Source organism: Phytophthora cinnamomi, assembly GCF_018691715.1.
Source record: "Phytophthora cinnamomi strain GKB4 chromosome Unknown Contig104, whole genome shotgun sequence".
In the NCBI taxonomy this organism is placed as follows: Eukaryota; Oomycota; class Peronosporomycetes; order Peronosporales; family Peronosporaceae; genus Phytophthora; species Phytophthora cinnamomi.
In genome coordinates, this window is record NW_027151037.1 from 80,080 (window position 1) to 105,815 (window position 25,736).

Genomic DNA, 25,736 nt, shown 5'->3' on the forward strand with positions numbered 1-25,736 from the left:
ACCAGGGGTTTGATGGGGCGGGAATATGGAGGTGAGAGAATACTTACGCACTTGCATCAGGATGGACGACCAAAGGCGGGCGTGACTCGATGTTCGGGATGAAGTCGGTGGGTGGCTGGTGATGATCCTGGGCAAGATGTTGTCGAACTTCAAAGTGACGCACACCAGCATGTGCGCCGCCAGTGCGTATTGGTGTCGCCTGTTCAACCAACTACGGCCGCGGCAGCAGATGCAATTCAAGAGCGGAAGAATAGCGGCGTGAGCGACGGGCTCGCCAGCGCATATCCGCGCCGGCTATCGTCTAGGAAACCCTTGATGCAGCCTGGGAGCACAAGAACACGATCCATCAAGCGCGGCGAGCCCATCAGCGTACTAGCACCACGTGGTCATGTCCCGGCGGCGGATCAGGTTGCCGAGGAAGCGGCTCGGGAGCGAAAGAATGCACTGCGGTGAGAGCGTCGAGCTCGCCAGCGCGAACAATCTGGAGTGGAGCTAGCGGATGAATACGTAGATGATATAATAGCGGATCATACAGCTCGAGTGATGAACAATACGTAGCTCCAGATCTGGCATGCGGAGGAAACAGAAAGTGAACCGCAGCAGCGCTTGGAGAAACAAGGGATGAACGGCCGAGCAAAAGCAGCTAGTTGTTGGGAGGAAGATAGACGAGTTAGAGAGCAATTGAGTGGCAGAGTTCTCGAGACATGTGATCTGACAAATGAGGAAATTCAATGGATGAAAAGAGAGCAGCTGTCTTTTAAGGATCCGCGCCTAGAGCTTGTATATTACTATTGTTGCGGTTCGGATTCCCGCTCGTTTGTTTGTGGCAACGAGCAGGTAAGAGGGAACGACGGGGCTCTTCGACGAGATCAGATCTCTGAACTACTGAATAATTATCCGAAGGTGAGTGATATCGCGGGTTGTCAGCGTTTGGTTAACGAACAAGCTTTGGCGTCAACCTCCATTTGGGCATGTGCGGCCTGCGGACGAAGTCTGAAAATGTGTATTTTTCTTCGCTGCAGACCTTACGGTCTATAGTCAGGCTTTCCGATACCACGTTACACAGCCTTTATAGAGATGTGTCAGCATATATCGTTCGTAAGTGCTGACAGCTTTTATTTATCGTGGAGACGCGCACTACCTGATCCCAGAGCTCGTTGGAGATAGCGAAAATCTGCCAGTGTATATTACGTATGACAGCTTGTTATTTGTTCTTGAAATTCCCGCCCCTTCGACTCAACAATTCCAAACAGATACACCGTCGCGCTTCGCTCCAACCGGGATTCTTTAGCTATCCCATCCTACGCAAAACTCTCGTTTTCGAATGTTTGATTTTATACACAAAACGCGTAAGCCACACAATTAGTCATGGCATGTGAAGGGTGTAAACGCAAAACAGTTTACTGCCGCCAGATGGCAAACGGTGTTGATGTGTGTCCAAGATTTCAAGATCTCAAGATATACAACTACAGCTGAAAAAAATAGTAGATATCGCCGGCTGTCCAGCCATCTTTATTAGCAAATGCCCCTATTGGCAACGCAACACGCTTTCAACTAAGTTCATTCCCCATTGCGCCCCGCAGACCATAGAGCCACTCAAGTCCTGCTCCTGCTCAAGAGGCAAGAAACACCATGAATCTACACGCCTTCCTCCTGTTGACAGCGACTACGGTTTTTCTCGTCAGCGGCGAAACTCGCGATGCTCAGACCACGATCTCACGAGTGCAGTCGCCAGGCCCGTTCCGGGTGGTTGTTTCTCCGTCCGACGAGAAAAGGTTTCTGCGAGCCGCTGGTACTACTAGCAGAAGCAAAATGCTGGAGGATGCAGCGTATCGCAGCAAAATATTCCAGGAATGGCTCGACAAAAACCACTCGTCCATGTATGCCTTCGCTTTCTTCAAGCTGGGCACGAACAAAAAGTACGAAAAGTACCGCGATCTCTACAACGAGTACGCTGCGCTCCACAAAGCATCTGGCAAGTATCCGTAACTGCGCGAAATGAAGCGTCCACTGGGTCGCATTCGTGCGACCCCACCCCATGAGATTGTCTATAGACAGCGTACGTAGCACAATTTCTATAACAGTCAATCAATATACGCACGGTGGCCAGCACAAATTGACGCGGAAATGTCTTTCATCCCATATATATTATAACGCCCCTGTATCCAATACAACGCCCCATGAAGCGAGGCCTTACATGCCTCCTCCGTAGAACCATTTTTCGGATCCCGCCGCTTCAAGCGCCGAATTCTCTCGCGGGCAAGAGCAGCAGCGACAGCAAGCAGGGGCCCGGACCACGCAGACCAACGCCCGAGCACGGTGTTCGTGACACTCAGGTACATCATCATCGGCCACTCGGAGGTGGGCAAGTCGTCGCTGCTGCTGCAATTCACGGAGCAGCACTTCCAGCCCATCCACGACCTGACCATCGGCGCCAAGCTGCATGAGGTGGACGGCCGCAAGGTGAAGCTGGAGATCTGGGACACGGCCGGCCAGGAAACCTTCCTCTCTCCATCACGCGCAGCTACTACCGGGGCGCGGACGGCGCGCTGCTCAATGTGCGACGATCTTGTCCCTGCCAATTCATCAAGTAAAATGAATTCTCTCAGTGGAAGAACAATCACAACAGTTCATTGACATTCATACCTTTAGTGATACGCTTGAGCGTATCCTCACCGGACATCGGCAATTAATGGTTACGAACGAGGACCTAAAGAACATGATATACCGAATTCTGGACAGTGTTGAGCACTTGCCAGGCGTAACGGCAATGACATGCCCAAACGGCACGATCACCGCAGCAGCTGTCGAAGCCGTCGCTTTGAGGCCTCCGTTAGTTGGAAAAGCTTGGCTGAAGAATCTGACGTCATTAAAAGGACACGTTTTTCAGTTTATTTGTTCAGTTCGTGATGGAGGGTCTCGGTTCGTTACCGAAGGCTCCTGGTAATCGCGATCTGAACGACTGCTTGCGCGAGTTCGAAATCGTGGCTTACGTTGCTGATAGTAAACGTTTACGCCAACGCAACAGTAGGAGCGGGACGTAAGTGTCGACGGTCTGGAATACTGACTGGAATCGTCAAGGCATGAAGTGAGATGAGCGACCAACAGCGAGCTGCATTTCGCTTTTCAATTACCCGTGGTGATGGTGCTGCAAAGTCAGCCAAATAGCCAGCTAATCGGTAGTAAAAAGGTCCACTAACAATCTCGTTCAGAATTTCATTTAACACCTTGTCTCCGAACGGTACTCGCCTCTGACGCGTAAGCGCATGTCGTAAGTTACCACTTACAGAAAGAATTGGCATTTGTATATGTCATGTGCTTCACGTCGGGGTAGGTGTATAAGTTTTCAGCAGGGTTTCCGGTCTATGTCGTAAATGATACGGCATTAGGATGGAGCAATCACAGCTCGATGTCGTAACTTACTCCATTTGCAGCCAACAGATGGCTGAGGAGGTGCACTGATCTGCAGCTCATTTCAGAAAACCCATGAAAGAAGGTACGTTGGTTCAATAAACTTGGCATTCAACCACACGAAGCTCACCACTCATCAACTGAAACGCAGCCTACACGCTCACTCATTATTGCTGTCAGAGTCAGAGTCATCGCTTCCTTCCTCGCGGACGAGCTGCAGTTCCCGCCGTGTCTTCTTGCGCTTTCCTGCGTTCTTGCCGGGCAGGCGCAGCACTACGCGCTTCCCCAGGCTGGCAGGAACGTTCTGCCCGGCGCCGAAGTCGTCGTGCCAGATCTCGAAACAGGTTTTTTCGACGCCCTTGTATTCGCGGCGAATCTTGTAGCACAACCAGCATTTGGCGTTGTCGATGGAACAGCGCTCGCAGAAGTAAGTCGTCGCGAAGGACTTCTTCTTTTCTGTGCGGAGGAGCGCACAAACCTTGCATGACCGTTGGCGGCGCTTCTGAACTCCGGTGACGGTAACCCAGTCTTCGGACTGCTCGAGTGCGTGCGCAAGGCGGACTGGTGTTCGCCTACGCTTTTGGCGGGAGGGAGGTGGTGTCGCTTCGACCCCTGCAAAGTCCTCGGCCTTCAATTGAAGGAGCTGGTTCTGCAGGACTGTAAACCACTCGGAGCGTTTCAAACACACTGTACCCTTGATCGTGGCCGCCTCTTTGTGGGTCAGGAACGCGTTCACCAGCGCCAGATCGACGAACCCCAAGAACAAGCCCTTGTAGTACTTGGTGAACCGCGTGGACATCTGAAGAGAGTAACGCTGGAGACGGAGTTGATCGTGGCGATCTACCCCGCCCATCCAGTTCTGGTAGTCCTTCACCAACTGAGGACACCCACTTGAATCGCGCCCACCCGCTTGACCTTCCTCTCGATCGTAGACGGCGTCATGGCGGAGCCCGTGCAGAGGTAGTAGACTGGTTTGCGGTCCCACCAGAGGCACGATATCATGGCGGGGACATCGACAGAGCGCGTGAAGACGAAGGAACCCCTTGGGATGCTTGCTGGGCGGTTCTTGTGTTCGGACTTTATGATCTTGTCGAACCCCAAGCGGTTCGTCATGATCGTTCCAACAACGTAAACCCTCATCTTCAGCAGCTCCACGGCGAGAAGAACCGAGGTGTAGTATCGGTCGATGATCACAGCATGCCAGTTGTGGCGCGATTGAGGAGTGAACGTAGTCTTCAGGTTCCGCAAGACGGCCGCTGCTCCAGTCTTGGCGTCAATTCCGGTATCTCCTCCATCGTTGTTACGCTTGCCCACATAAACTTCAAATCTAGAACAGATACGGCATAAAGAGATGTCAGAATTCATTACATGTCGGAAGTTACGACATAGAAAAAAGATCAAACAAAACACCTGTGGCAGTATGCCGTCTTTGCGTCGCACAACATAAACAGTTTAGAGCCGTATCAGTGTGGCTTATCAGACATGAACATGCGCGTGGTGTTGCGCTTCGACGTGGTAGGAAGTACGCCTTCGTCGAAGGAGAAGATGGCTGGAAGAGACCAACCTGCCAAGAAGCGCTCTTGGATCTTGTCCACCGCAGGACGTAACTTCCACAGCTTATCGCGGCCGTGATCTGCGGTGTTGTCAACGAAGTGAAGGTCGCGCAGGATGTTTTGGCAGCGGTCACGAGTCATGTACCGCCCGAACAGTCCGACTGGTATGGCGCCTTCTTCGACCATGGACCAATGCGCAGCGTAGCTCCTCTTCTGAGGACACAGCATGCGCGCGATTCGAAGCCCAACTACATGAAGAATTTCGTGGGTACCGTACTCTTCCGCTGCTTTCAAGCGCCTAGCAATTTGCGCGGCGGTCTTACGATGACGTCCAGTCTGCCGCGCCGCCATCCTTTCTGCTCGCCTCCCCACTTGCTGCAAAAAATAGCGGTTAGTCTCCCTCGCTATCAAGACCCACACGGGTTTCGGCACGAAGTACAGTAGTGTCAGCAGTGGCGACCGCCACACATCGAGCAGCGCACCAACAGGTTTGGCCTCGTCCGCACCCAACCCAGGGTACGAAGTAGTATCGGTTTCGAACTCTGTCGAGACTGGGGTCCACTGCATTGCCCGTAGAGCTGCCTCCCGTTGTTTGAGAGCTGCTTTGCTTAGTTCAACGTCGCCGCCAATATGCAGTGACGCGAGGAAAGCCTCATCCATCTCGGCGGCGTCACTGTCGGAGAGTTCATCGCCCTCTTCATCGAACTCGTCGCCTCCAGAGTCGCAGTCGCCGTCGCAGATGCCATCACTATCGCTCTCATCGGAGCTGAAGTTCCCGTACTCACTGCTGCTCTCTCCATCCTGCAACACGTTCACGTCGGCGTTGAGTTTCAGGGGGATCCGTGTTCGCCGTGGGGGAGCTGTGGGAGAAGTGACAGCACGTTCGTCCTCCCCCTCACTCTCCAACCCCGACGCATCCGACATCAGACGCAAGTTGGCTGCTGCGTCTCGGTGCTCATCGTCAGCTTCCAGGTCTCTCGGGGAGAGGTCAAACGCTCTCGATACAGCAGCCTGCGATAGTTCAGGCTCCAATCCAGAGGAGGGTCCAAACATCTGCTCGATGGTGTTCTGCGACAGCAGTACACTTGTGTCAATCTGCGAGAGTCTAATGGCGGCGTCGTCACCGCCACCTCCGCCGCCCCCCTCTCCAACATGTTCCTCGCCGCCACCGTCCTCTCCAGCATGCTCCTTGCTGCCGCCCCCCTCTTCAACATGCTCCCCTCCGCCGCCCTCCTCTCCATCATGCTCCTCGTCCTCGACCAGCAATCCCGATTGGAAGGCGTACTCCACCACGGCACGCTCACCTATCAGCACGTTCGCGCCCTTTGGACTACTATAGGTCCATTCAGTCTGGATACCTGTCGGCCGCTTCGACGTCCACCCCACCGCCTTGAGCTGCCGCCAAAAGTGTCGGAAGTCAACGTCGTGTGGTGCCGCGGCGGGGGCGGCGGGTTTCTCTCGGCGACAGGACCGCATGCCCGCCAGCCCGCAAATTCTCGAATGAGCGGTCTGGACCAAACTGGCATCCATCACCCATCCGAACCCATCCTCTGACCCGGTTTTGTGAACTTGTCGCAGAGACCTCTCGCAGCTTATATGCTGCGGTTGTTTGAAAAACACTTGATTAAAGTATGGGAAAATCGTGTCCGAGCCATTTTCTAATATAAATCGCTCAATGTCGTAACTTACGACATACAAAAAAGGACATGTCGTAACTTACGACGTTCGGAGCCAAGGTGTTAATTGTTAGGGTAGACCATCTGCATACCTTACATCGTCCGCGTAGTGCACTAGTAGGTCACGACGCTGTACGCCACTTCGTTCACCTCCACTTAATTCACTAGTATTACACTAGTATACCACGATGCTTTCCGCCACTTCATTCCCCAGCGCACGCCGATGTCTAGCCCATCGCTCTAGTCATCCTTCTGTTAGACACACTGCTCGTCAAACACCTCAACAGCAGACCGCCACACACGCCACTAGAAGGAGGCCGCCATAAAAGCCTCCGGCACGTCGCCACACAAACATTTAGCACGACAGCTCGTCACGCAGGTCCATGCAGTTCACACGCGGGGTGACGACCAGGATGACGGGCAGGCAATCTCGCACATCACGTGATTCAGCGAGCAGGACGTCACAACGGCCACGAGCTGGACGACGAGCAGGATGTCGTGTACACCACGGGAGCAGGGCGAGTCGGCCTCCACACGGGCAACTTCGGCCACGACCTAATAGACGTAGACGGCCGAAGATAAGCCGAGTTTAAACGGTACAGTATGGATGAGCTTTGCAGATTTTGATTATGCGAGTAACCTGCCATTTGTCAAAATTGGCCTTTTTCATGTCATGGCCTTCTTTGGAAATGTCCCTCTTTAGTTTCACCCGGGATCAATGTGTCCGCTCCCATGATTGCCAGCTACAAAGAACGATTGAAGACGGTGTGCTGTGCGTGAAGCCGCACAGAGGAAACCATAACCTAAACGCCGCTGCGATCAACCTTCCGTGGGTCGTGTCGTGGCTAAAACGTGTTGGTCAGGACGTAGGGGAGGTGTAGGAGATGTAACGGGGTTACACGCACAAGTGGCTACAAGCCACTTGTGAATTAACAGATAAGATATCTGTTAAAAGTTTTAGATACTTCCTCACCTTGGTGTAAGCCACACCACTGAATACATTGAAGTGGGCCACCACAATGAGTGGTCCACACCTACCCAAAGATCCTATTGGTAGAAAGCAGCATCTTTCTACCAATTAGAGACGTACATATTGGCGGGGCTCTGACAGCCAGTAACTGGTAATCCCTTTCATAGATGATAAACCTTTTTAGGAGGAAGATCAATTTAGAAACTATACAGACCTCATTTTACCTTAACCTAATTGCTTTGGTGTCTTTACTTGATATAACTTATACTTGTGGACTCAAGTACGTTTTATATAAGTTAAAGCTATACTACCGCTTCCTCATACACGTAGCGCAACGTGTAAGCAAAAGTAGTGAGTCAAGTTAGACCCACTTCACCTGGTACCACGTTGTAGTCCGTCCAATGACCGACTACGTGACGTACGTACGAGGAGTACGAACGCGGAGCCGAGAACCACATGAGCACGGAGGTGTCCATGGAGAGCTCCAACACGCCTGCAACGCATGTTGCACGCGCCGACTGCCCCCACCTTTCCGACCCAGAGTGGGAAACCCTTCAACGATTGCCAACAGTTATTAGGGAGGCGGCTTCGCTATCACCGACGGAGCAACATAGGATTCATCATGAAGGAGCAGTGTGATGCTGCTTTCTCAGTGACGGTGTCATCAGGGACGACACCGCGTGCTCAACCATTAAAGTTGAGCGTAAGCAACTACGTGGGGAGAGAGGGCGAGCCTCTCCTCCGATGGCTTGTCGAGCTCGACACAGCCATAGCAGCTCGACGCATCGTCGACCCGATGTCGAAGGTCGCGTTCGCCATGACCTGTCTTGGCGGACGCGCAAGGAGTTGGGCGTATGGACGCCGACTCTCCGATCCTACGTGCTTCAGCACGTACGAAGCGTTCAAAGAGGAGCTCAAACAAGCGTTTGAGCCCCCGCAAAACGAGTTCCGGTCGAGGGCGGAGTTCCTCGATCTTCAGCAGGGTAAGCATTACGTCCATGCTTACGCGCAGCGCGCACGATATTTGGTATCAAATATCGTGACTAACCCGATTGACGAGGCGACCAAGGTCGTCACGTTCATGAAAGGACTTAGAGATGGGCCCGTGAAGACCTATCTCTTCCGAGAGTACCCGAGTACTCTCGAAGCTGCAATCACCCTTGTCATGCAAGAAGAGTTTAGCCTGCGGCAGGCTAAACTCCATGTAAATGTACCGAGACCGCAACCGCGCCCGGTAGCGAGGACGGGAGGTCCAGAACCAATGGACCTCTCGAACGCAACAACTGCTGGTTACCAGCAGCAGGGAGGCAACGTGCGATGCTTCCGTTGCGGAAGGATCGGTCACTTTGCACGGGAGTGCACAGCTCCCATGCCCCCTGGAGGTGGCCGTCGTGGCGATGCTAGGCATCGCCGCGGACCAAAACAAAACGCGAACATCCAGTAGGCGCGGGGCGCCCTACTGGTAATGCAGTCGCGCGTGCCGACATCGGGCACGCGACACTGAGGACTGCAGCCCCCAGTGAGACCAGCTCTCACTGCAAGAAACAAGATGACAGGCCGAACCTAGTCATCTTGAAGGTTTACTCGAAGAGAGCGAGTGACTCTCTTCGAGCTTTGGTAGATTCAGGCGCGTCGAACAACTTTGTTCGACTACGAAGCCTGCCAAGACTTGACTTCGAGGAGGTAGATACACCTCGAAGTTTTCTGGAGGTACGACTGGCAACAGGTGTTTGTCGAACACTTTATCGTCCTGGACCTGGACGATAAGTTCGACGTGGTAATGGGCATGCCGTGGCTTGCACGGCATGATCCGGTGATAGACTGGAAGAAGCGCACGCTCGTGCGCTTCGGCCGCGACAGCGGAACAGAGAGCGATGGCCCTGTTACCGCAGCGCACGCACCAGCAGGTGCGCGCGGCTCACCAGTCGAGACAGCGCTTAATGCTGCTGTTCCGGAGTGCCCAAGACGTGCGCGAGGGCGCGCACAAGTGAGACCAACGTCGGCAATGCTGCCAACGTCAGAAGAAAAAGATGTGCTGGTTCAGGGAACCAACACCCACATTCAAGTGTGTAAGGGACAATCCCTGACCCGAAGAGGTCAGGTCGACGACGACGCGTCGGCTCCGGGAGCCGACGCACCCTCGGTCATGAGGGGCTCCGCCAATGCATGGCGTCGAGGTGACGAAGGCGTGTCGACTCCGGGAGTTGACGCTGCAAACAGTGCGGACGGTTGCAAACGTACCGCACTGACGCAATTTGCATGCTGTCGTGCAGCCGGGCTGCACGACGAAGCGCCATGCGGTCAAGCCGGGCTTGATACCGCGCGCCCGCGGACAGGGTCCGCCGGCGAACAACTGTCCACGGCCGGGCCTGGACCAGAAGAACAACTGTGCGGAGCCGGGCTCCGCACAACAAGAAGACGGCGCACGCGGAGAACGCTGCGCGAGTCTCGGTCCGGGACCGAGACGCCACGAGAACCGTCTACTGAGCAGACTGAGGCGGTGACGCCGGACGTTGAGACGCTAAGCGTCTTGACGCGCACCGATACTGGATTCCAGTATCGTGAGATGGAACTCGCTAGTCCTCCGACGACGGCGTCGGAGTTGACTTCGCTTCCAGCCATGAGCTGGAAGCGCTTCACACGCGACTTGCATGATGGACGCATCGAGCAGGTCTGCGTTCTTTCGTACAGCGAAAGAACGGAGAGCGGAGAGCTGAGGCAGCTCTCCATGGGAAGTACCACTGAGAGTGAAGACACTCTCCGTGCGAAGACGAAGCGAGAGCACTTCGAGGAACAAGGTTGGTGAAGTCGAGTCTCTATTACGAATTGTTGAGGGAGTACGAAGACGTACTCCCGGAAGAGATTCCCGCGGAGCTTCCGCAGGATAAGGGTATTCAGCACGAGATTGATCTCGTGCGGGGCACGAAGTACTGTATCACGCGGCAGTGGCCACTGCCGGGAGAACAAGTAAAAGCAATCGACGACTTCTTTGAAAGTCGTCGCAAAGCAGGACAAGTGCGGGAATCAAAGTCCCCGCACAGTGCTCCGACGTTCTGTGTCAAAAAGCCACAGGGTGGATGGCGCATCGTTCATGCGTATAACAAGCTGAACGATGCGACGGTATCGACGCAGACGCCGATACCGCGAAAAGATGTTATCATCGATTCGATGGCCGGGAGCACCGTTTACAGTGCTCTCGACTTGTGAGATGGATTCTATCAGATCCTAATGCGTGAGAGCGATATCCCTCTCACGGCAGTGAGCACGCCAAGCGGCATGCTCTGGGAATGGCTAGTGATGCCGCACGGGCTTACGAACGCCCATGCAACTTTCAACAGGTGCGTGACGCACTTGTTGCGCTCAGTGCGCGACTTCGCACCGAGCTACTTCGATGATGTGTTCATCCACAGCCGAGCTGACGTGGAGGATTACGCGAGCAAGACCCGCCCGCTGTCACAACTTCTTAAGAAAGAAGCTGTGTGGAAGTGGACAACCGATTGCCAAAAGGCATTCGATGCAGTCAAGCAGGGCTTGACTGAGGCGCCGAACTTGGCAGTGGCTGACCAAGATCACCCATTTCACGTAGTGTGTGACGCATCCGACTTCGCGATCGGATGTACGTTGATGCAGCACGATCACGAGGGCCGTGATCGTGTCGTCTACTACCAATCGCGTCAGCTGAAGCCAGCTGAGCGCAACTATCCGGTACATGACAAGGAACTCCTTGCCATGAAATACGCACTCGCAAAGTTCCGAGTGTATTTGCTTGGAAGTAGACCGTTTGTGGTCTACACCGACCATGCTTCACTGCGGACTGCAGTGAAGTCACCACACATTTCACAAAGAATGGCGAGATGGCTCTCATTCTTTGCGGAGTATAACTTCCGGGTCGAATACAAACCCGGAAGATTGAAAGTGGTGGCCGACGCGTTATCACGTCGGCCGGGCTACGCAGAAGCTGTTGACGTCAATGCCAGTGACGTCATGCGATCGAGCAAACCCACATCGTCTCTGCTGGACGATGTGAAATCCGCGTACGCGCACGATGCGGACACGAAACTCTTGCTGGCCTATGGCACAGCACCTTCTGACAAGTCTCGTCAGAAGCTGCCCAAGCACCTTCGTGCGCGTGCACACCGCTTTCGAGTGCACGACGGACTGCTTCTTTATAATGCAGTCGACGACAACGTGGATCGCGTTGTCGTGCCGAATGACCATGACCTGCGACTCAGGATCATGTACGAATATCATGATGCCCCGACTACGGGACATCTCGGACGTGAGAAGACATACGTCCTTCTCACGCGTGACTTCTACTGGCACCATCAGTACAAGTGGGTGCGCAAGTACGTCCGTGCTTGCGAGCTATGCCAACGCGTAAAGCCTGCCCGTTTGCGCAGGCTCCATTGCAACCCTACCGACTCCGTCGGAATGTCCATGTCATTGGACTTCATCTTTGGTCTTCCCCCAGACAACGGAGGGAACACCGGTGTTGTGGTCTTCGTCAACCGCTTCAGCAAGATGGTACATCTTGCTGCGGTGCCGGCAGAAGTGACCGCGAAACAGACGGCCCGTCTGTTCGTCGACATGGTGTTCAAACACCATGGCATGCCGACCGACATCGTGTCGGACAGAGACCCGCGCTTCACAGCGCACCTGTGGCAAGAAGTGTTTATACTTCTTGGGAGCCAGCTTTCAATATCGACTGCGGCAGACGGACGGCCAAACCGAGCGCGTGAATCGCGTGCTCGTCGACATTTTGAAGAGCTACGCCCACTCGTTCCAATACTGGAGCGAGTGTTTAACGATGGCAGAGTTTGTCATCAATAACTCAGTGCATGCCTCAACCGGGCATACACCGTTTTACGTGAATGCGATGCGGCATCCACGTCTACCGAGTTTACTCGGAGTGATGGCTCCCACTTTAAGTGGGGGAGGATCTACGACTGCAATACAGCAGCCGCAGAAAACCGCTGACACTTGCACAGTGTCAGCTGCAACAACGGACAAAACGCATGAGTCTGCGCAGGGTGCAGACTCCTCTAACAACAGGGACAAAGACCACGGGTCTGCGCAAGGCGCAGACACCGCGAAGAACCACACAGAGGCCGGGCCTCTAGCGGAGAGTGAGCTGATTGACTTCAGCTCGGATGCAACCAACTTCATAACCAAACGTCAAGCCGTGATTCGGTTTGTCCAAGATGCCATAGCAGCTTCTGTTGATCAACAGAAGCTGAACGCAGACAATGTGGGCAGAGGCAACACAAATGAATTCAAAGTTAGTTCATTGGTTTGGTAGCTACTCAAAACCTGCCTAAACATGCGGTTTCGGATTTCGGAGCAAGTAAGCTTGCTCCGCGCTTCATCGGGCCGTTCACTGTGTTGGCACGGCACGGCGACGCATACCCGCTAGACATACCGTCTAGCATGCGCCTCCATCCGACCTTTTACATCGGACGGCTGAGGCCATACCTGCAGCACGAACCACCTAGCTCGGCTGACCCGAAGCCCCGGCAGGAGCCGAGGCAGAAGCGGAAGCCTTGGCCTCGGCGACGAGTAGCCTCTCCTCCAGCGCGCGGACGCGCTGGAGCAACTCCTTCACCCGGGTCCCCAACTCGACCTGGATATTCGAGGCGGTCTGTGAGACCGCCGCGACTTGGGCCTTCTGGTTCGCCAGCTCCTGCTTCAGGGCGGCGAACTCAGCGCCCTGTAGACGCTCCATGGCGGTCACCCGGTCGTGGAGAGGCCCGTACTGATCAGCCCGGGGCTGATCATACCCGGGGCGTGTTCCCAGCCCCGCCACCGCCGATCCGTGACGCCCGCGGCTCAACCCGCTGGATTATTGAGCGGATTGTTGACCATAGTATCCCGAAAACGAACCCTCAAGGGGCTCGTTTTCGTATTCGTTGGAGAGGCTTCCTCCCCATCAAGATACATGGGAGCCGCGGAACGTCTTGCTAGAGGACGTTTCAGAAATGGTGAGGGCGTACGAAGAGCCGTACGCGCTGGCGCAGCGGAAGTAGTTCGACCGCTGCGGTCATCGCTAGCGCCCGAACCCTCACGTGCTAAGAATTTAGCACGGAGCTCTTTGAGACTCTCGGGCACACGGAATGACGTGTACCGGTTCAGGTCGCGGTCGCTCAAGCGGACGGCGTCTGGGAAGCATGAAATCCCTCGGGCACAGCGTACGGCACGTTAGCCTCCTCCGCAGCAACGTGGAGTTGCTCCAACTTTCCACGCTTCGAGTACATCTCGAAGCGATCACGCGCTTGCTTAATCCGATCACGGTAAGCATTCGGCTTCGTGTTGAATTTCCCAACAAAAGCATTCCAACTTCGACAAAGTGCCTGCCACTCAGGCACTTTGCTGCGAGAAGATGTCTTCTTGCTTTGAAACCATCGGAGCTCATGGAAGAGTCCGATGTGATAATCGCGCCTTTGATGCGTTTCCGCATCAAAGTGCAGCACGGCCGTCACGGCGTCATCTTTGATGGCGCTGCATACGTATAACGGCACCTCATTCGGAGGTACCGAGTTCCCATACAGGTCCGAGATCTCGGACGCCGACGGCATCCACGGATCGCGTGCTGCGCCTGCAGCGCGCGAACTGAGAGCCCCAGCGGAAGCGAGTGGGGTATCACTCTCAGTTCCTTCGAACTCGAAGCGTCCGATTCGTCCCCTTCATGCGGGCGAATGTTCTTAGCGTGGGGGTCGAGCGATTCGCTTGACACTGAGTCTTTGCACTTTGAGGACGAGTCTTTCTCGTCCTCCATATCTTCATCGTCGTCGCCGAATTCGACGACGTCGCCATACTTCGCCTTCTGGTGCTCGAAGTAGTCATCGATGAAGAGATGACTCTCCACCGACTTCGGATTCTTCTTTTCTTGAGGCGCGCTCATCGTTGAATGAGCGCGGGTTTCTTCTCCAAACGTGGAGAATTGACGAATGGTCAATTCAGAAGATTGACGTGCGGAGACCCCGCGCGTTTAACCTTAAGGGGGGATGGTGTAACGGGGTTACACGCACAAGTGGCTACAAGCCACTTGTGATTTTAACAGATAGGTTATCTGTTAAAAGTTTTAGATACTTCATCACCTTGGTGTAAGCCACACCAATGGATACATTGAAGTGGGCCACCACAATAAGTGGTCCACACATACCCAAAGATCCTATTGGTAGAAAGCAGCATCTTTCTACCAATCAGAGACATGCATATTAGCGGGGCTCTGACAGCCAGCCGCTGTCAACCCCTTTCATAGATGATATACAGTTTTAGCAGTTTTAGAAGGAAGACCAATTTATAAACGATACAGTTCTCATTTTACCTAATCTAAGTCTTATCTGATTTAAATTATATTTGTGTATTCAAATATAATTAACTCAAGCAATTACTAAGTACTTACGCTTCATCATACACGTAGCGCAACGTGTAAGCAAAAGTAGTGAGTCAAGTTAGACCCACTACAGGAGAGGTGGTTCCAGTATGTGTGCGGCGCAAGAAAGTCGAGAACGGCATGGATATTAAGCGTGTGAGCAGTGGTCAACCGAGAAGTACACACGCTACTCTAATACGTTATGAATTTATAACTCCATTTGGACCTTCTTTGTTACGCGAGCCCATAGAAGAGTCTGCGTACGTTACAGGATCAAGCGTTTTGAGCATCTTCGGCTCGTCATTGGCTAACAAACATACCATTTTTGGCTTTCTCGCGAAGTATTTCGACGAACATTCTTTGTTTATACTAGAAGCGCATACTCACGACGCGCTTCTCGGTCTTAACGATGGTATCGGTTGCCAATCGAACTTCCAAAGAATTGAGGTGCATGTACCTCCTCGAAGTCAAGACTCGGCAGTCTTCGTAGTCGAACAAAGTTGTTCGACGCGCCTGAATCTACCAATGCTCCAAGAGAATAACTCGCTCTCTTCGAGTAAACCTTCAAGATGACTAGGTTCGGCCTGTCATCTTGTTTCTTGCAGCGAGAGCTAGTCTCACTGGGGGCTGCAGTCCTCAGTATCGCGTGCCCAGTTTCGGCACCTGTGACCGCATTACCAGTAGGGCGTCCCGCGCCTACTGGATGTTCGCGTTTTTTGTTGGTCCGCGGCGATGTCTAGCATCGCCACGACCACCTCCAGGGGGAATGGGAGCTGCGCAAAGTGACCGATCCTTCCGCAACGGAAGCATCACACATTGTCCCCTTGCTGCTGGTAACCAGCAGCCGTTGCGTTCGAGAGGTCTATTGGTTCCAGACCTCCCGTCCTCACTACCGGGCGCGGTTGCGGCCTCGGCACGTTTGCATGCAGTTTAGCCTGCCGCAGTCTAAACTCTTCTTGGATGACAAGGGTGATTGCAGCTTCGAGAGTACTCGGGTGCTCTCGGAAGAGATAGGTCTTCACGGGCCCACCTTCGTGAACGTGACGACCTTAGTCGCCTCGTCAATTGGATTAGTCACGATAGTTGAGACCAAGTATCGTGCGCGCTGCGCGTAAGCATGAACGTAATGCTTACCCTGCTGCAGGTCGAGGAATTCCGCCCTCGACCGGAACTCGTTTTGCGGGGGCTCAAGCGCTTGTCTGAGCTCCTCTTTGAATACTTCGTACGTGCTGAAGCACGTAGGATCGGAGAGTCGGCGCCCGCACGCCCAACTCCTTGCGCGTCCGCCAAGGCAGGACATGGCAAACGCGACCTTCAACGGCGGGTTGACGGTACGTCGAGCCGCTATGTATGTGTCGGGTTCGACAAGCCATCGGAGGAGAGGCTCGCCCTCTCTCCCCACGTAGTTCCTTACGCTCAACTTTAATGGTTGAGCACGCGGTGTCGTCCCTGATGACACCGTCCCTGAGAAAGCAGCATCACACTGCTCCTTCATGATGAATCCTATGTTGCTCCGTCGGTGATAGCGAAGCCGCCTCCCTAATAACTGTTGGCAATCGTTGAAGGGTTTCCCACTCTGGGTCGGAAAGGTGGGGGCAGTCGGCGCGTGCAACATGCGTTGCAGGCGTGTTGGAGCTCTCCATGGACACCTCCGTGCTCATGTGGTTCTCGGCTCCGCGTTCGTACTCCTCGTGCGTACGTCGCGTAGTCGGTCATTGGACGGACTACAACGTGCTACCAGGTGAAGTGGGTCTAACTTGACTCACTACTTTTGCTTACACGTTGCGCTACGTGTATGAGGAAGCGGTAGTATAGCTTTAACTTATATAAAACGTACTTGAGTCCACAAGTATAAGTTATATCAAGTAAAGACACCAAAGCAATTAGGTTAAGGTAAAATGAGGTCTGTATAGTTTCTAAATTGATCTTCCTCCTAAAACGGTTTATCATCTATGAAAGGGATTACCAGTTACTGGCTGGCAGAGCCCCGCTAATATACACGTCACTGATTGATAGAAATATGCTACTTTCTACCAATAGGATCTTTGGGTAGGTGTGGACCACTCATTGTGGTGACTCACTTCAATGTAGTCACTGGTGTAACTTATACCAAGGTGAGGAAGTATCCAAAACTTCTAACAGACATTTTATCTGTTAGAACCACAGTAGCACTTGGGCGTGTACCTCTGTTACAAGGTACGTTTAATGTCAACTCGATTGGCTCACAGCGCAAGCAACACGAGGCGCTTCCTCGTGACCTGGAACACTACAATCTGGACATCATTGGGCTCCAGGAGACTCGTGTCAACTACTAGAGTGAGCACAGGATCAGCCAGTACTACCTTCTGACCCTGCCGTCCAGCAACATCCACCACTGCATCGGTATTGCTACCGCTCCTCATTTACGAAGGTTCCTGAACATGTACTGGGTCCAATCCAACCGCGTGGGTATCCTGCACCTACGGCTCGCCAAGGCTCAATTCGTCAATGTTATCACCGCCTACGCACCCCATAGTGGCTGTGACCTCACGTACGTCGGAAGCTTCTACGAAGGCTTACACACAGCAATCAACCAGCTCCCACGCCGAGATACGACGTTCGTTCTTGGCGACTTCAACGCCAAGCTAGGTCGCCATTGGGAGGACGAAACCTTCATGAGCAACTGGGCGCGAGGCCGACGCGAACGCAACGGCCACGTTGTTGCTTCTCTTTGTGCCACTAACAATCTTTGTCACAAACACAGCTTTTCAAAACTGAGCACAGCACATCACAATCTGGACACTGTGTCAAACGGACCACAGTATTCTCAACCAGATTGACTATATCATATGCAATCAACAGCACCGGCTACTCTGCAAGAACGCGCAGTCCTGGGGCGGAGCCCTGACACCGTCAGACAACAAGCTGGTGACGCTAGACTTTGAGCTCAGCGCCATCACAAGGCTTCGCTACTCGAGGACGGCGTCTCGGGTTATAGAACGGACAACCCGGTTGGCAACCCACCGCCTCGTGCACGATGAACCTCAGCAAGCACACTACGTCCGACTCCTCGCTCAATACCTACCACGAACGGACTCGACAGCTACTAACCAGAACCGATGGCTAGACACTCTCCGCGCGGCACTGGCAGCAGCTGAAGACAAGTAGGCTACCTGGTCTACATGCCCCATGCCCGCATCGCAGATCCTGAACTTGCCCGACTGAAGAATAGCTTCGGCTCCGCCAACTCATATCCAGTGATCAAAACTAGTCGCCCAGCATTTACGCCGTCAACCCAGTGAGATCCTACATCGCCTTCGATAATGAAGCTAACAACTTGCTAACGATATCACTCATGCCCAAGTCACGCGCATCGAGCAGTCGAGCGACTTTGCCAAGATGTTCGAGGCAACCCGTGCGATGTTCCGGACACGTACATCACTACCCCCGTTATGCGACCATACAGGTAAATTTATTCTCAACCGGAAGCGAGCAGACCGTCTCATCAACCAACACTTCCAAGCCCTATTCGTGGACACCCGTCCAAGCGGACTAAAGCGCACGTCCCCTGCGCAACCCGATCACCGCCGACGAGATTTGCATTTGTGGCGATGCGGACTCCACAATCAATGAATAGCCTCGCGGCTAGACCTCGATCTCAGACCACTCAACTCAGAATCTGAGATGAGATCTCAGATCCCAAGCTGGGTGAGGCGTGTGTTCCTCACTCTTGCAATCCCTTGACTTGGTCCTTCCTAAGGCTACGCTGTGGGCCCAGACTTGCGTCGGCCACACCAGCTGCCTCCAAACTCGACAGTTCCCAGATGCCCCCAGTCGAAGCTTGCTCCTTGCTTGGAAGGCCCTTGTACGCACGTGCTGAGTCCGCTGTGCCCCGTTTTCTTGAATATAAACACGTTCACTCCACACACACTTAGTCCACTTCTCTTCTCAGGCCCTTGGACTCTGGGCCTTAACAGCCTCCTCCTTGCTGAGCGACTCCGGCTTCGAGTCGCTTCCAGTCACGACACTTCCTCCGGCGGCTCAGACTGAGAGCCGCACAACGGTCTTCACTCGCCCCTCAGACCAGAGTGGCCCGAGAGTTGGCTCGTTCTGAGCCTGCCTTGATCCATGATTCTCGCTCTGCACCCTGGGACTTCCGCGCGCCACGCCTTGATGTAGGCGACACAGCGAAGCTGGGAACCACTATCCCAGACTATTCACGCCACACGGATACCACTAGCAACCCCAGAAACCACAATCACAGGTGTTGCTCTCCCGAAACCTCAGGGCGGACCACCTTCCGCTCGAAAATATGAAGCACCGCCAGGAAACCAGCCAACCAGCAAGAAAAGTCAGCAAAACCAATGTCCCGCGTGTGGAAATACAACAACGAAGGCAAACCGGGCCGAAACACGAAAAGGCTTGGTTGTTGAACTTGAATTTATTTGGAGTTAGCTGAGCTTGACCGTAGAACACTCGTAGCGACTCCACTTGGCCTTGTGCGCGCCGCCGGGGGCAGAGACTTCGTCCCTGTGAAGCAACACGATCGTCGGCGCAAAACGACCTCCGCAGCTTGCGGTCTTCGGGGCAAAACAAACTCTGATTATTATCATGCACATGCACATCAAAGGGCCTATCAAGTAAGGGTGCAAACATCTCCTGGGTACACCTTGAATCAGGGTGAGACACCCACTAAGCTACTGGCTTGGCGGCGCCCGTGAATGCGCGTCGCTGCCTTGGCGCCCTTCCATTGGCCTGTCTGTGTCAATCATCACTTGATTACACTGATTACACCTGGGTGCAAATCAGTGATATCCTGATTACGCCAGGATCTTGTGGCCGGGATTGGGCGGACTTGGTCTGTCATCACCTGATTACACTGATTACTCTGGGTACAAATCAGGTGTAATCCGGATGACGCCAAGATCCTGTGGCTCCAGTTGGCCCAAATTCATAGGCGACTGGTCAGGCCGAATCTTGTGTGCCTGACACCAGGGGCCGAAAAGCCACAACGGGGCGACCCTTCAGAGCGATCTTCCAAGCGGCAACCGCCAACTTCAAAGAGCAACTACCGCAGCTCCCAGACCGGCAATGTAGCCATCCCTTGTGTACCCACTGCATATGCGAGACCACGAAGTGGCACTTCAGGCCCTGCAGGCACGCCGTAGACTCTTAGTCACGTCTTAGACTCGGAGCGTCAGCTGTCTTTCACCAGTTTCCACTTGACCTCACGAGCATCGTACAAACGATGTTGATTCCATATCCCGGCTTTCCAACCAATTTGGCATGTCTCAACTCTGGCTCGGATTCTGGGACTCTAAGGCTGGGAATCTGAGCTGGGGGCAAAATTACGATGTTGATTCCATATCCCGGCTGTGGCACCCCGGAGCCGAGATGAAATCAGACGCCGCACGCCACGCCCTCTTCCCAGACCCCAGACTGCACATCTCAGGGTCTGGTCCACAGGCAAACCCCAGACCGAACTCCAAATCACAAAGTCTCAGTCTTTTGCCATCACTCTCAGGTCTCAAAACCCCGGGCACTCCAAACTGTGAGGTCATCAATCTGAGATCTGGGGTCTGAGACTTAAGCAACAATGGGGCTCCAAATCACAGATCCAGAAGGCCAGGGCTCAGTTCTCTGCCCAGAGTCCGACTCGAGGCCTGGAACCTCAGATCCGCGGCCTCTAGAGCGAATCTCAGACCTGGGGGTCTGGGGGGTGCTGCAACTCGACGTTCGCAGGGCCCAGTTTCCAGATGTAGCCAGTACAACATGAAGTATGTACAAAGTCCAGACTTGTGTCAACAAATATCCACATTTCAAGTGACATATGGCCGGTACGTGGTAGGGTTTGGGCTTCTGACTGATGGGTCCTGGCCTAGAATTGGCTCGGACCTCGTCACACATTGTCTTTGGCCGCCTCCGCCATGGGCACCGACGCAATCCCAGCGAAACTTTTGAAGTATGGCGCGGCCACCCTGGCCACGACACTCGCCGATATCCTTAATCACGGACTCCAGACAGGGGATGACATTCACCTCGGTGAAGGAATCCTCCTCTGCCTCCCGAAGCCGAATAAGCCGGCTGGGTAATGTACCTGCCTGCGACCCGTCGTGCTGCTCAACAGCATTCGGAAAGTGATTTCGCTTGTTGTGCTTTACCGCATCACTCCGAAGGTCGCTGCATTCCTATCACCCCACCAGAGCGGATTTCGACCCCGTCGCAGTACTGCCGATGCCATACGAGTCATATGATATGACTCATAGGTGGATAGCAGCGCGCGCTCAATGCTACCAAGAGCGATTCTGCGTCTTCGGCATTGATCGCTCGCGTGGCTTGATACTGTTCATCGCGGCAAACTCCTATCAGTGCTGGAAGACATCCTCGACGCCAATGAAATCCGCCTAATTAGCCTACTATTTCAACGGACTACACTTTCGGTCCGGACGGGCCGCAGTTCGCTCGAGCCATTTGAGATCAGTACAGGTACCCCGCAAAGCTACTCACTCTCACCTGTTCTTTTTGTTATCTGCCTAGAAACAGCATTACGAGACGTGGCTGCACAGCTCGACGTTCCTCATCAACTACCCAAGGACATGATTGTGTATGCTGACGCCGCTAACTTCATCTGCCACGACCCGTCATAGCCGTCAAGATCTAGAATGAACCGCCCGCACTGTTAGCCAAGTGCTCCCCCTCTAAGAACACTTCGAAGACCGAGCACACTACTGTACGCCAATCTCTGCATGCCTCCACAAATCGCATCGACTGCGCCAAAGAAGAATCCTGACGCAACACGCTCAAAACTAAGCTCTCTCTTGGGCGACGCAGAGGATGTTTCGCGGTGGAAGAGCCTCGCCGCAGCAGCTCTTCGCCTTATGTGGAAGCTTTGGACCCGGCCATCGTTGACCTAGGAAGTCACGCGATTGCGGCTCTACAACTGCTACGTGCTGCCTATCTTGCTGTACAATTGCGGCACTTGGGCGTTAACCCAAACCAAACTGCGCGGGCTAGAAGGTTTTCATCGCCGACAGCTCCGTAAAGTTGTCGGCATGAGATACCCCGACACCATCTCTAACGACGACGCACTGGAACGGAGCCGCTCCGATACCGTCTTCTCGAGCGCCGCTGGACACTACTTGGGCAAATTCTCCGACATTCGACAACGACACCAGACTTACCCGCCTACCGCTCCATGTAAGTCTACTTCGTGTCAAGCCAAACCCCCAAGTTCCGCGGTCGCCAACGCACCAAGCTTCATGTGATCCTCGATACCGACCTCCGAACCCTTCCCGACAACTACTGACTTCGACGAGTTGCGGATCTTTATCTATTACGCTGCCACGTACAAGACCCGAAGGATTGGAGACGACTTATCCAGTCCCTCCTCTCCTACACACCCTCAGAAGAGAGAGATCCGACGTGTGTGAACGCTACACTAGCCAGGAGCAGGGATCGATAGTAATACGAATTTTCCCGAAACTACTGTATTAATAGGCAGCTGTGGCTACCGAATTACTATAGTAACATCACTATCATTTCAGGGGATCTCCGTTACTGTAGTAATTTCCAGTAATTCCTTGTAGTTTCAGTGGCCGACCTCCTGCATCGCTGCCAAGCTCCATACGACGGATTTCCGCTCGATTGTGCTTGACTTGGACCTGCATTTCCGCACGTTCATTGTCGGTTCTCGTCCGAAGGCTGCTCATCACAAATCCCCCTGTAGAAAAAACACGCTCTTGGAACGCGTTGGAAGGGCTGCGCCCTAGCCAAACGCGTGCTAAGGCCGAGGTAGATGGAAATTTTACGCGACCGACATCACAAAACCAACGAAGAATGTCAACATACTTGCAGAGGGCCTCCACACGCCAGCAAACTACTCCATTTCGACTAACCATCAGCAACGGAGCGAAGTCGTTCTTGCTTACCCCCTCCTTCTCTGATTGCTGCAGTGCCACGGTGGTCCAGTCCACCGAGTACTCAAGCTACCTTTGCAGAGCGTTGTCGGTTTACTGCACAGGTGATGAACTCCACGCTTGCAGACGACACACGGATCGGCCGTCGTCAACTCGGCGAACGAACAGTCGGGATTAGCGCACTTCATGGGGATGAAGGGTGACAAGTCGAGAGAGTTCTTGGTCGTTGCTGGCGTTTCTGGCGTTGCAGGAAACTTGCAGAATGAGGGCTGAGAAGTCTGGATCTGCAAGACTGGCGTCACCAGCACGATGACCGGCTTGCTCGTGTGACGATTGAGCTCTTGCAAACGCTGCTCGGACGCAGACACCCCACTCGTCGCCCTATCCGTCTCATGAAGCAGTGATTCACATGAGTTTGCGTGGGGGTGAACCAGAATTCCTGCTTTGTGGAAGCGGGGGATTGCCACACGCCTCTGGATTTCTTCAAGTGCGCGACAGTAGTTTATAGTAATTCACAGGGTCGATCTGAGTTACTAGTTACTACAGTAATATCTAATGGCACCTCGTCCCAAATTACTAACGGAAATTACGGAATAATACCCCGGGCACTATTTAATAGTACCCCTCACAAAATCTCGAAAGGTTACTCTGTATTACCAAAAGGTTACTGCTGAGTTATTGCTGATGGGGATTCTTGATGGCATTTTGCCGAATGAGGCGGTGTTGGGGTGCTGCGAACGTGTGCAGGCAGCGCTAGTGAATGGCTGGGGCTGCGTTCTATAGTGAAGTGAGGTGTAACAAGATGACTGGTCATCAGAGCAGGGTAGGGTACGTGAGTTACTGTAGGGTTACTACCGGGTTACTCTGAGAGGGTACTATTTGGGTAGAGGGTATTAATCGGGAATTTCCGTTAGTTACTACATCATTTTGATCATCATTTTAATATAGGTATCAGTGGAGTAGTAGTTTTAGTCGAATTACTGTCAATCCCTGGCCAGGAGGCTCAATAAATTGACTCTTAACTAGCGTAATGAGCGCGAGACCACGTTTGCTTTTACTACTACTACTATCATTATTGGCTTATCCCATACCCTGTTGAATATTACTCAACATGATATTATTCAACAAGGTATGTGATACAGTGCTGGCGGATAGTATACTGCCACCCCGATTTTTTGCTTTATTTTATCTAATACGAGGCGTTTTGCGACGCGCTTTTGTCCAATCGAAAGCGCGCTCTAATACGAAGCGAACGCCACTCGATTCAGCTCACTCCGCTTCTTGCTCACTGCGCAACCGCAATTAAACGCCTCACTCGCTTGGCAGTGCTGGCGGTTAGTATACTGCCGGTGCGTATTTTACTGATATGGAGGCGTTGCTTTCGCATCCGCTTCTAGCCCTGTGATCAGCAATTAAATGTGCATATGCTATTGTATTGTTTGTCATGTATTCGTGTTAGCAGCATGCCCAAGGGGACCAAACTTACCGAAGGAGAGCAGCACCGGATAACGGCCTTCTCTGAGGCGGGACTGAGCGAAAGAGCTATAGCGACACGTGTGCAGCGTTCTAGACCCGTAGTACACGCCTTCATATCTGATCCAGAGGGCTACACCAAGGTTAAACGATCGGGAAGACCCAAAAAGCTCACGCCGAAGGCACGTCGCCGGCTGCTTCGTGAAGCTTCGAAGGGTCAACTCAGCTCTGCGGAGCTCAAAATGGCGCTGGAGCTACCTGTAAGTGCGCGGCGGATCCGTGAAATCCTTCAGGCGGATCCTAACACGAACTACGAGAAGCGTAAAGCTACGCCTGTGTTGACTAAGAAGCACAAGGAGGCTCGTCTCACGTGAGCCCGAGCTAAGGTGACCTGGGACGTGACAAAATGGGGAAACTGCGTCTTTTCAGACGAAAAGAAGTTCAATCTGGACGGGCCAGACTGCATGCAGCACTATTGGCACGATTTGCGCCGCGAACCCGAGATCTACTCTACTCGCCAAAGTGGCGGAGGAAGTGTCATGGTTTGGGCTGCATTTTGTGCTAGCGGTAAGTCTGAATTAGTGATTTTAGAGGGAAATCAAAGCAGTGAGCGGTACATCTATACTCTCTCAGAGTATTTGCTGCCGTTCATTGACCGCGTGTACGGCCGAGAGTGTGTCTTTCAACATGACAACGCCTCAATCCATACTTCAGGGGCCACGAAGGAGTTCCTGAAGGAGGAAAACGTGGACGTGATGGACTGGCCAGCACAGTCGCCCGACCTGAACCCCATAGAGAATATGTGGGGGGTCCTGACTCGTGCTGTCTACGCTCACGGACGACAATTTCAGACACGTGAAGACCTCATCGAGACGATCAAGGCATCGTGGGCTGCGATCGGGCAGGACCTCATCACAAAACTGGTTGAGTCTAAGCCAAAGAGGTGCATCGCTACGCTGGAGCTCCATGGGGCTAAGACCAAGTACTGAGTGCAATTCAAGCGTCAAACAACCAGTACAAGTCGCGCAAACCGAACTGGCAGTATTGTAACCGCCAGGTACGTCAACTTCAACTTCAACATTTTTTACGGTTGCATCGCAAGTACGTGTCAGATTGAAATGAATCGAGTAGCGTTCGCTTCGTATTAGAGCGCCCTTTCGATTGGACAAAAGCGCGTCGCAAAACGCCTCGTATTGGATAAAATAAAGCAAAAAATCGGGGTGGCAGTATACTATCCGCCAGCACTGTAAGCCAACCATGGCACTCTCCACAAATAACAATCTATTCAAAATAACAGGCATAGATCATAATGTGATCTGTGGTGATTATAATATTTTGAGTAGCCTGTTTGTTTTTGGAGATGTTGAAGTTAGGCTGTCACAGTTA

At 53.3% G+C, this 25,736-nt stretch overlaps 1 protein-coding gene across 1 annotated transcript; it reads left to right on the plus strand.

The window, feature by feature from the left end:
• Window positions 1-1,812: 1,812 nt before the first annotated feature.
• Window positions 1,813-25,339, plus strand: IUM83_05894 (Transposase; the record flags this gene model as incomplete). The annotated part of the gene is made up of 6 exons (XM_067930056.1): window positions 1,813-1,949; window positions 2,337-2,590; window positions 24,217-24,226; window positions 24,340-24,610; window positions 24,671-24,720; window positions 24,916-25,339. 6 exons carry the CDS (start codon window positions 1,813-1,815, stop codon window positions 25,337-25,339), a joined length of 1,146 nt encoding a protein of 381 aa, XP_067782696.1.
• Between the last annotated feature and the right edge of the window lie 397 nt (window positions 25,340-25,736).